Source organism: Gopherus evgoodei, chromosome 3, assembly GCF_007399415.2.
Source record: "Gopherus evgoodei ecotype Sinaloan lineage chromosome 3, rGopEvg1_v1.p, whole genome shotgun sequence".
Classification (NCBI taxonomy): domain Eukaryota; kingdom Metazoa; phylum Chordata; order Testudines; family Testudinidae; genus Gopherus; species Gopherus evgoodei.
This window is the reverse complement of record NC_044324.1, coordinates 75,269,479-75,281,519: the sequence shown is the minus strand read 5'-3', so window position 1 is coordinate 75,281,519 and position 12,041 is coordinate 75,269,479. Positions and strand designations below refer to the sequence as shown.

Here is a 12,041-nt window from a genome sequence, read left to right as displayed (position 1 = left end):
ATCGTTGTCTAAGCAGATCATAAATTACACATATAGACAAAACAAGCAGAGGCAATATTTATGATAAATTTGCCATAATGAAATTAATGTATAGTTACACACATTAAAAGATAGGCATTACTTTGACTTCTCAAGAAATTTGTGAAGACAATTTGACATGATTTATAAAAAAAAGTATCCATAATTCTCAGCGTTAACCACTGCATAATAGCACAGCTCCCTAAAAATCACTTAATCCCATCATAAACATGTCTTGGGATGCTACAAATTTTAAATTTAGGAAGGGTTTTCCATTTGGGCTCCAACTAGTTATTAGTTTTCTGTAATTGTCACCTCAGAGGCAATACCTCTTCCAGTTTTAAAAAGGTGGAAAAAAATATGTTGCAATAAAATGAAATCTCTCCCAAATTCTTTATTTTGTTACAAAATGGTCTCAGTGGTTGTGTAGTTACCCAAAAAATATCAGAATGCACAAGCAGTACAGTTGCAAGTACTGTGCAGCCACTTGCTTGCTTTCTCTGAGTGAAGTACAGTAGCAGCAAGTATCAATTACAAACACACACTATAGTAACTGGCTATATCTGTTGTGCTGTGGGCAAAACAGGAACGTTTTCAACTCTGTTTCCTACTGTTTCTGTATTAAATCTTGTGCTCACCACGTTAAAGGCTCACATTGATAATCAAGTCCACAAAACTGAATGTTATTAATTGAATGTAGAGCACATTCATTCTAGGTCACCTAGCCACCCACAACTGCAAGAATATGAAATTTTCTGAAACATTAAATATGGCCATAGCTTTTGTTTTTCTTCAGCAGCAGATGGTAACTGTATTTTGTAAACACTAACTGAATATAATATACAGAACAGCATCACTAGAATTTTGATAGGTGGGGTTTCAGCAGCCCATAAAATCTGCTAGGAGTCTTGTGGGAAGATTAATGGCAATTTTTTATTATGTTGGTTATGTTTCAAAATAATCTGCCTTTTGAATGAGGGAGAGGGAGGAGATTCAGAGCCTGAAAAGGTGCTTCCTCCTCTTATTCCTCCATTCAGTCTTGATTTGAGTTTACTGTCCCTCGTGGCCAAACAGTTCCACACCACTCCTTTCAGAATCCAATGATATTCCTCCCTCTGCAGCTGAAGCAATTCCCAAAAAGCAGAGTCAAGTGCATTGCAACTCTTGTATCATGTTAGTGTGTTCTGCTACCACTAGACAGCTGGGCATGATGGCTAGTTAAATAAAACAAATAGCAAGCAACAACAGTAATGCTGAAGAAGGTTTGTATCTTAGGAAACACTTGAAAATGACATAAAATAAGTCTTGACATAAAATATTAAGTATTTCACTTTATACAAAAGTGAGGTCAGTCAGTTCAATATTCACAACAAAACACAAGGCATAAGACATGAAATATCTTCTACTGAAATAGGCAAAAAGGTGTGATGTTAGCAGCTGAATAAGAGTTCCTGATACCACAGAAACAATAAAAAGACACTTTGCTTTAGAAACCAAGGTTTTTCAGTCAAGGATCTGACGTGAGGCTTGGATAACTGGTTTGCTTTCTAAAATGATTGGTGGCTCTGAAATCAGCAGATCATCTTCACTCAGCGAAGAATTCTGGTCAGTGTTCACAAAGTTGGGTATGTTAAATTTTGTAAGGCAATTCAGCTCTTCCTCTAGCCTTCCACTGCTCCTAGCTACTTCGTGGAAGTGAATATTACTGTCCAGACCTGGGGCTTTATGGCTTTGTTTCGCTTTGTCCAAATGCTCCACTTCATTAATGTAAAAGTGAAAGAGTGACCTGGACTCTTCAGCTACTGGACGCAAAAAGACCTTGTTTGACTCCAGAGGTCTTCCAAAATCTGCCACAAAGCTACTCACATGAAATCGTTTTTCAGAAGGTTCTGTATTGCTGGGGGGAGGAAAAAAAGCAAAATTATATGTACTAAAATAACCATGGAAATAAAAATAGCTATTAGACTTCAAAATGTTTACCTCCGAGTATCAAATGTAACTTCAGCAGGCATCAAAATTGGGAATAAATGCAAAAAATATTCATTTACCTAGGGTATGCTTAAAAGACGAGCTATCCACTTCATGTTTTCTGTTGTAAAAGGTTTGTAGGTGTTTATTTTCATAGATGTTGTAGTGCTGGAATAGATCATTAATGCCAGCATTCCTACACTGCACTTTAATATGCCAGGTGTTAAAAACCCCTGATCCTCCCATTTCATTTAATCTGCTGCTAAACACTCCTCGTTTAGTATTATGAGTAATAACACTAATAATTAGAGCAGCATTTAACATTTTCAGACCATTCTACAAAGCATTAACTGACATCTGTGGGATGTATATAATGGGCACGGCCCCAAGATCTCTTTTGTGACTAGTAATCATTTGACTAGCTGGTGGTCAGCGGAGGCATCTATGAAGCTGAAGTCTAGGGGACTAGATCTAGAAAGGGGACGTATACTACAATACCTAATGTTTAGGAGCCCTTGCTGCCTAGCGGAATCCACAGCCCCAAGTTAGACGCACTGGCTCTCCAAACAATACCTGGGGAGGAGTTAGGTACCTAAGAATGGGATTCACAAAGGCCAGCATGCTGAGCAGTGAACCGCCTAAGCTAGGCAATAGGTAAGGCCTTTCGTTATTGGTATTTACTGAAAAATTCTCAGGGTTTTTAAAAAGCCAGTATTCAGGTGTTGCTGATATTCATTCAAATTGTGGCTTTTCTGAGACCTGGGAATTTTTCGCAGGGGAAGGAGATGAGGCCGTGCATAAGGGCCAGTGGGGTTAGCAGGAGGCTTTGCCCAGCAGAGGGGCTAGTACTCCTGGGGAATAGTCTTTCACTCCCCTCCTGACCCAGCCCACGGGAAGAGAGAAATACGAGCAAGGAGCTGGGTCCTGCAGCTGAGACTCCTGTCTGCTGCAGGACTGGAGCAGAAGCTTCCTCAACTGCCTCTTGGTGTGTACACCCCCTTCCCCTCAGCCACAACTGCCCTGCCACCGCCCTTGGTTTGTTTTTTTGTTCGTTTTACTGATTTTTCTCCCAATAAAAACCAATAAATTCCCAGGACATCAAAAAAACCAAAGTGAAGGGACTTCTTCATAGGAAGTGACTTGAGGGGTGTGGCCTAGTCCCACCCCTCAAAAAGACTTAGGTACCTACGTCTGAGCCAGAAGGAAAATGCCTCTCTGCCCTTGGTATTCACAGCCCTAAACCCTCTCCTGCAGTTCGGCACCTAAGCCCTTTCTCGCCAGAAAAATGAGGAGCTGCTGTCCCCCCATTGTAACCTTATCCCAGTGGTTAGAGCACTCACTTAAGATGTTGAAGACCTTGATTCAAATCTCCCTTCTGCCTGATGTGGAACAGGGATTTAGACCCACATCTCCCAAGTTTCAAATGAGAGTAACCTAACCACCGGGCTATGAAATATTCTGGGGTAGCTCGCTCGCTCTCACTGTCCCCTGATGAAGCTGTTCTATAATGTAAAACTATTATGGGCCAGACAGAGTGAGAATGCTCTATTAGCCCTACGGTTAGGGCTCTCTCCTGAGAGACTCAAAGTTCAAGTTCCTGTTCCAATGACTATTTAGTTATTTATACAAAGTGGAACAGCTTCAACATGAGACACAGAGAGACCGACTGTAGAATACTCTATAGCCCAATGGTTAAGATGTGCATGCTTCTCAGATTCTGGGTAAAATCCCAGCTCCATCAAAGCCAAGGGCAAAACTTCATTGATTTCAATGGAGCCAGGATTTCACCCATTGTTTCAAACTGAGGACAATATAAATTGCCAGGAGGGCAGCAGGATAGCTATGAAGCCTGGACAAATAGCTAGGAGACCCAGAAACTCAGCACAGAAAAGCAGGGGAGCCTAAAGAGTAGTAGAAAACCATCCTATGCAATAAGACTTTTATATGATCTATCAATACTGATAAATCAAATAAGCAGTGTAAAGTTTAAACCCTATGTTACACAGAGATGATCTATATGGGATATAATGCAGGTGTATTCGATTCAGTATGATTTAAAAAGTTTGCCCAAGAGCAAAAAACAGTGTCATTTTCGAGTGTATTCTATGAGTAGAATTTGCATTACAGTAATATCCTGTGCTTTACAAAGCCGGTAAGTGTGTTCTAATGGATTTTAATAGATTTTTCACCGGGGAAGTTAAACTCCGTAAAGGAGAGAATGTACAGTTAAAAAAAACACATGCACCTAGGCTTTACTATATTAAGGCCCTTTGTTATTGATATTTACCCATTTCCCCCCCAAAATTCTCAAGTTTTTCAAAAAGTCATTGTTCAGGTTTTACTGATACCCTCTCCTCTCCCCCACCTCCCATTTTTGGTACCTGGGGAATTTTTGAAGGAGAAACAGATCAGGCTGCGCTGAAGGAACAGGGTCAAGAGGGGGCTGCATCTGGTGGGATGAGTACTCAAAGGATATAGCCTCTCCTCCTGACCCCAGCCCCTCAATGAGGCCCCCCGTTCACTTCCCCTGCATGGGGGCTGGTGGAAAGAGATGGGCAAGGAATCGGGCCCCTGCAGCTGAGACAACCCAACTACTGCAGGCAGTGGAAGGCTTCCTCAACTGCCACATACAGAGAACACCATCACTGTCCACTGTTTTCAGTTTTTAAACCAATTTGCTCATGCATTTTAAATTTTTGAATAAAAACTGGTAAATTCCTGGGAAATTTAAAACAAAATAAATATACAAAACAAAAGGGCTTAGATGTTTACCGGCTCCCAAGCTTTTCACTATTGGGCACAATACAGGCTACAATGATTGATGAAGATATTATTTTTCTGTTTATATTAGTCTGCCTTGGTAATTTTGAGAGCAGTTTGAAGCTGTGCAATTATATTAGTCAACAATTTGTAAGTACAGGTTACAAGAACAGACTCATGAGGTACATATACTGGTTTTCCTAAGGCCATTTTTAAATGAGCTATTAATGAAGTCTGGACATCTAGACTAGTTTTCATGCACAGATATAGCAAGCCTCAGCAATGTGGCTCGTTTTTTCCCCAACCTGATTTTCTGAACATGGATAATTTACAAAAAACACAGACAAAAACAATTCTGGCCTTATTGCCATAATTATCAAAATAGAGTTCTTATTTTTTCCCTGCCTTCTACATTTTCTTTCTATTCTGTCCTCACTCTTTATATTATATCCTGACTGAAGACCTCAGGAAATCTGGTTTTGGACATCCTGTACAATTCTACTCAGAACATGCCCAGAGCTTATTTGTTGTCTGAGGTGGTAAGCAGCCTTTGATGCACAGACAGGAGAATTCTGCTACCTATTCTGGATCAAGTTACGTTTGTGCCCACATTAAGGCCCCTTTAACGCTGCCAGAGTTGGTCTAAAGGGACAACAGTATAGCTGTGAATCAGGGTCTCAAGACCTGGGTATCCCATTAATATCAACTCGCTAGAAAAGTTCTGCAAAACAACTCACTACTGGAACTGTGGGTCAGGAAAAGGTCCGATGAGGTGGGAGGGGAGGGAAAATACAGCTCAAACTAAATCCACAGGCTGCATTGACTTTTCCCGTAAATATTTACTTTTCCCAGAAAATGTTATATTCTTACACATGCATCAAAAAGAAAAAGGGAACAATAGCATTCATTGCCTTCAGAGAACATTGATGAATAATGTTTCTAGCTCAGTAAGCAATATGTTATCTGAATCCATATAAAATAATAATGCTCTAAGACACTGGAACCAGGTCACTCCAGACACAGCTGTGATGATGACAAATATTCAACCATCCTACACTCAAATCTACATCCCATAGCTCCAAAGGACGCCAAAACTAGAGTAGGAACATCTGAGAAGACTACACTTTGCTTGGGGAATGAGGAAAAATACTAACAGAGAGCAGAAGCACAGTGGAAGGCTTCTGTAGGCCTTCCTTTCTCCCTAGAGGCATCTTTCCCACAATACAAACACATACTCATGCTGAAACACACCCATATCATTGTGTGTTCATTGCACCATGCTCACTCCAATCATTCCTCTCCCCTACACTATTTACTTGGATTACAATAGCACATGGCGGATCAAATCAGGGATGAATGCTCCAACAACCCAAGCATCATTCAGACATTTAAGCAAAGAGACTCTTAAGCTCTTTTGGGGCAGGGACTGTCTATATTATGACAAAACACAGCAGAGACAGTTAAACAAAAAGGGGGGGCATGATGAGGTAACTGTGGAACAAGCCATAGTCAGACTCTGAATAACAATGCTCCTTCATGTATGTTATCTTCCCTCCTTCACTGCACAGACACAATTTCCATCTCATGCGTAATTTTGACATATCAATATTTGTATTCATTCTGAATCTGAAGGAAGATTAGCATTTTAAAAATTTCCCATGAAACAGAATTTCTGAAAAATTTTGATTTAAAAAAATGAACATTTTGGAATTTTGAAATTTTATTTTTACATCATTTTTATGTTATTTCGTGACATAATATGCACCACTCCTACTACTCCTGGGAGCATTCTGCACCAAAAAATTAAAAATTCTGCGCACAATATTTTAAAATTCTGCAAATTTTATTCATCAAAATAACACTACATAATCATGCCAGTTTCAATTATTTTGGTAATTTGTTTCAAAATACCTGTTAGCAAGTATGTCTGTAACAATACAGACACAAAAATTCCCCCAGGAGTAGAGCGTTAAAGAAACCCCTATGACAACCCAATTCCTGTTTCTCTGCCTCCTTTCCTCCCTTAGAGCCCAGCCAGGGGGCCAGATACTCACAACCCCTCCTCCCCAGAGCCCAGTCGGCCCAGATACCTGCACCCCCTTCACCTCAGAATGCAGCCAAGGAGCCCCCCCTTGCCCAGAGACTCCCCCCACCTAAGAGCCCAAGGATCCAGAGGGAGAAACAGCCTGATGCTCAGTTCCAGTCTTGCACAGAGTTTCCTCTGCACCGCCCTCTCCTCCCCTCAGGGCATGCTGGGAACTGCAGCCACCAAGAACCCTCTAGCTCTCTTCCCATCCCCCCAGCAATGTCTTCTATGTGCGAGCTGGGCTCTGCTGGGTCCAGCAGCTCCTAGTGGCAGCCAGAAGCACTGTAGCCCATTTCTGTGAGGGAAAGGAAATTCTGTGCGCACAACATTAATTCCTGCAAAATTCTGCATTGCGCAGTGGGCAGAATTCCCTTAGGAGTATCCTACTGACAACAGTTGAAATAATTATTTAAAAAATAAAACACATTAAAGGCCGCTGGTATTTAGTACTGATTAAAACAACTCCTGTTTGTGTTATAAATAAAACACTGACAGACACTCCTTAGTCCATTGCTGCATGTGTGGATATGGTTTAACTAGGCTGCAACTTTATTAACTCATCTGGGAACTATCCAGCAATAACTCATTTCCACCTGACAGGAGGCTGCCATCAGTCCCCCACCCCTCCAAAGCTGGTCCAAACCAGTCACTGAGACTCCATTGCCCTCCCCTCATATGAAAGTTAAGGGCCTGGGGAAAGGGGGTTGTCTCCAGATATTAGAAGCCTCAATCCCATTACCCAGCTTCTTTAGTGGATGCCTTCTGCTAAGTCCACTTTCAGTTTATCAGAGAACTGGACCCCCTATAGAATAAGTAACTGCTCAGGACACTTGCATCCAGGCATGAGAGGGGACTCAGGACTGGAGAGACGGGATTTAGATCCCCTCCCACAGGTGCACAAGGGCCAATGAGTTACCTGAGTCCCATGGGCCCACCCACCAGCTCAAGTGATGGGGGACTCTTAAAGAGGCCACTACCCTTTTCCCCTCTGCCAGTTCCAACAAAGTGCAGCCCTCTTCACCACCACCTTCAGATGGACAGAGTTGAGACTGAAACAGTCCAGAGAGATCTGCAAGTAATGTGAGATGACAAACACTATGAATATCTAAACAATCAAGGAAAAGAGCTAAGCAGGAGCAGGCAGAGTGCTCAAGAAGGAGAAAAGCAAGTATGATTCTTTCACAACCAATTCCTCATCCACTACAACAGAGACCTCACTCCACAGAGACGGCCTTTTATTTCACTTGTGGTTTGTGGGCCGAGCTCACATAATCTATCGGTGCTGAGTAGTGGAGTCTGCATGAGCTCACCATGTCTGAAAATCAGGCCACCTATGTTTTCGTTTATTTATAGTCTTTCAATTTAGAATAAAATGTTCCTGCAACACAGGCTCTAAAATTATTTAAAATTATAAACCAAATAGGTAGGCCAGTCAACTCACCCCTTTTACCAAGTAAAAATTCATAATCAAAAGGTATCAGCCCATATTTTGGTCAGCACCTCTATCCCCCGCCTCTGTTCAAAGGCAGATGAAGGACAGGGGCGCTGCAGGATTCACACAAAAAAAAACAACAAACAAACAAAAAAAAACAAAAACAAAAAAACCGAACAAATCCAGACTATTTCAGATCAGGGGCTAAATGGCTTTCAAGAATCCACAGGCCCTTATGCCAAACATCCTGCCAGGCACCCTGTATCCACAGTAACTTTGCATCAGCACCTCTCCTGACTGCAGCTGTGGCACAGTAGCATGGGGAGAGTGATGCTCTCTCAGATCAGCAGGCCCAAGATATAGGAACCAAGCATCAGGTGACCACATTTGAAAAAATTCAGCTGAATCAGTCACCTCTCATTTTAAGCCACGGGATCAGTATTTTCATCTAATTTCACTTCTTGAGGGCAAGCTTCTTTACCTCCCCTGAAAGTAGAAGGTAACAGGGAATGTTTGGGGATTGGAGTGCACCTACTGTTAACATGTGAAAAGACAGCAATGGCTGGAGGGCAGTACTTGTGATGTCAGATTCTGGTAATGCTGGGGAACTCACGCACAGCACGTAAAAGCATGGTTGCCCCACACTAAGTGCATACGGTAGAGACGTGTATCACAACTCTGGGTACCCCTGGGAAGCATCAACTCCTAAAACCCTCCGTATCAGATTGTAACCCTTCAGCTTCTTAGAAGGAGCCATTAAGGTACATCAGCTTTAACGTAGGCTACATCTACACTGCATTTTATTCATGTATCATTTTGCCACCCTCCACACGTCTCTATTTCCCCAACCGTCTGCTCCTCACTGCACCCCACTTACAGTGACTTATGCAGTAGACGTAACCTAGGTTACCATACATTACACACCTCTTTAGGCAGCATGTAGCGCAGGAGTGGACAAACTTTTTGGCCCGAGGGCCACATCAGGGGATAGAAATTGTATGGCGGACCATGAATTCTCACAAAATTGGGGTTGGGATGTTGCGGGGGTGCAAGCTCTGGTGTGGGGATGAGAGGTTTGGGGTGCAGGAGAGTGCTCTGGGCTGGGACCGAGGGGTTCGGGTGTGGGGAGAGGCTCAGAGGTGCAGGTTCCGAGTGGCGCTTACCTCAAACACGGTGCAGCCCCCAACCCAGCGCCCCAGCTGGAGCGCCACAGTGGGGCCGAGCCGCGTGGTGCGGCCTCAACCCAGCGCCCCAGCCAGTGTGGGGCCGACCTGCCTGGTGTGGCTCCCAGGCTGGCTTAAAAGGGCTCGTGGGCTGAATCTGACCCACAGGCCATAGTCTGCCCACCCCTGACGTAGGGTATATGTAGCTACATGCCACAGTAAAGAGCAGGCTGCATCTGATCTGCAGTGTGAAGTCAAATGTGTCAGTGAAAGGCTCTGGCAGAGGGAGCTGCCAGAGCCTTTTGAAGCTGCCTCTCTCCTGCCAGTCTTTCACTGCAGCAGTGAAAGGCTCTGGCAGCTCTGTGCGTTGGGGAAAGGATGCTATGCTGCTAAAAATAGTGGTGTAGACAGGGGGAGGCATTGCTTGTGCAAACACAGAGCCCTGCAGTGTACATTCTCACAAGGTTCAGGAGTGCCTAAGCAATGCCTCACTGTCTACCCTGCTATTTATACCCGTGCTGGGGGGCACGTACTGTGTACACTCTATATGCTGCCAAAAGGAGTGTGCAGCATAGATGTACCTCTAAAGCAGGCCTGCACAACATGCAGCCAGCGTGGGCTCACTGTGCGGCCCGTGGGGGGTGAGTAGGCGGGCTCACTGTGCGGCCCGTGGGAGGTGAGAAGGCAAGTGGCGGGTGAGGGAGGGGGGTTGAAGAAGCGGGTGGGCAGTGGTGGGGGGCTGAGGCGACGAGCGGGGGGGAGCAGGTGAGCTGGCGGCGGGGGTGAGGGGGCTGAGGCAGCGAATGATTGTGGCAGTGGCTGACATGTTCTACTGATCTGGTCTGGCTCCCATCCCCTCTCCAAGGGTTGCAGCTGTCTGGAGGTACCTGCCTTCCACGCCTTCCTATCACACCTCATTCATTCAGTAGGGCAACTGATTACAAAGTTGGCAGAAGATCTTATTCTACTTCTAGCAAAAAGACATTTTTCTTTTACCTTAATTATACTACCTTAGGGGCTCCCTATAACATATTACCAAGGTTCAATACTGCTGTTTTGGTGGGGCAGCGCTGAGGAAGGAGGGTTTGTTTCTGCGGGGTGGGCAGTTCTGGGGGGGTGGCAGCGCTGGGGGTGTGTGTATTGTGTTTCGGGGGGGCTTGGCGGCACTTGGGTGGGGGACGGCCCTCAGCTGTTTTCTTTGGAGTAATATGGTCCTCGCCACTTTATGAGTTGTGCAGGCCTGCTCTAAAGAAATACAACAAAGAGTCCTGTGGCACCTTATAGGCTAACAGATGTATTGGAGCATGAGCTTTCGTGGGTGAATACCCACTTCGTCAGAGGCCTAAAATGTAGCCTATCGTCTTTCTTTTAGGCTGAGAGTGTGTGCGTATGCTCATTATGCTGTCCTTCCTCTCTACTTGCATACTGATTTTGCTAAGCAGGTGGAGGTATTAAGATATTCTATACAGAAGTGCTCTCTCAAATGAATTCTGAAAACAAAGATGCTTGAATATTTTGGTGCCATCAACCTGGTCACAAGAACAAAATAGGCAGGCAGAGTAGAACGGTGGTATAATATCTACACTGACAAAACACATCCTGGGACCACGCAGAAACAAGCACGCTGGATTTGTTGTCTGGTCTGCCAAAGATGACTGATGTTAGAAATTATGCTGCTCAGATTTCTGAACAGGCAGATGTTTTAGTATCAGAGGGAAAGTACTTTAAAAAAAACTCCTTTTTTTTATAGTAGGTAAAATTCTGGGCAGTTTAGCCTTGACAGTGTCCCCTTTACAAACAACTCGACAGAATGGACCATCACTGTAATGGGAAAAACATTTGATCAGCACATCACATTGCTGTCGCCCTCTGATCAGACTCACTCTGGGTGTGGTGCTCCTGTCTTCGTCAGCAAGGTCAGCACAAAGAACATGAAAATGACAAAAACTGCCAGACCAACCCAAAATCCAATCACAATGGAATCTGCAAGAGAGAGGTAATAAACTGATTAGTATTCCACCTTCACTTCTAAACAGGTTCCATTCCACATAATGTGTCATGACTCAGAGTTCAGAAAGGTTTTGTTTCTTATTACAAGACACATTCAACATCCTGACCGGCCAACGTACCAGGCACTGTGTCTCTGGAAAAAGCCAATGGATATAAAAGTGATTAATTCAGCATCAGATACACCAAGCAAGCACAGCACTGAATGCAGAAACAATTCTTTATTTAATTTCCACTTTTATAGCAATAAAACCTCAAGACAGGCCAACATTTGGCATCCTAGGTTCTTAAACTCCTCCCAGCCACTCAGTCTCCAGCAAGTGCCCTGTACTGCTATCATTAGTGCTTAATTACAGCCAATTTATGTGTTATTGTGGCTATACTCAATAGTCATATTTGATTGCAATAACTAGAAATGCTATTTGGTCAAAAACAGGTAGTGGATAGAGCAATAAGTGAATTAAATGCACAGCATTATGGTAACAGGGGCTGACAGCAACCCCTATATTTAACTTACCTAACACTTTCCATTAAAAAAGATCCTTACAACGATTTCTTTAAGAAGCTCTCACACTAGGGTGACCAGACAGCAAGTGTGAAAAATCAA

General features: G+C 43.6%; 1 protein-coding gene across 2 annotated transcripts in view; it reads right to left on the bottom strand.

Annotated features, from left to right (window-relative positions):
• Positions 1-392: 392 nt before the first annotated feature.
• Positions 393-12,041, bottom strand: part of LOC115648361 (melanocortin-2 receptor accessory protein 2-like) — a 169,402-nt gene continuing 157,753 nt past the window's right edge. For both annotated transcript variants that reach the window (XM_030555861.1, XM_030555860.1), the window contains 2 exons: positions 11,311-11,410; positions 393-1,915 (listed from right to left, as the gene is read on the bottom strand). In XM_030555861.1, the coding sequence (XP_030411721.1) occupies positions 1,522-1,915; positions 11,311-11,410 (494 nt within the window). In that variant the 3' untranslated portion in view covers positions 393-1,521. The remainder of the gene's footprint in view (positions 1,916-11,310; positions 11,411-12,041) is intronic.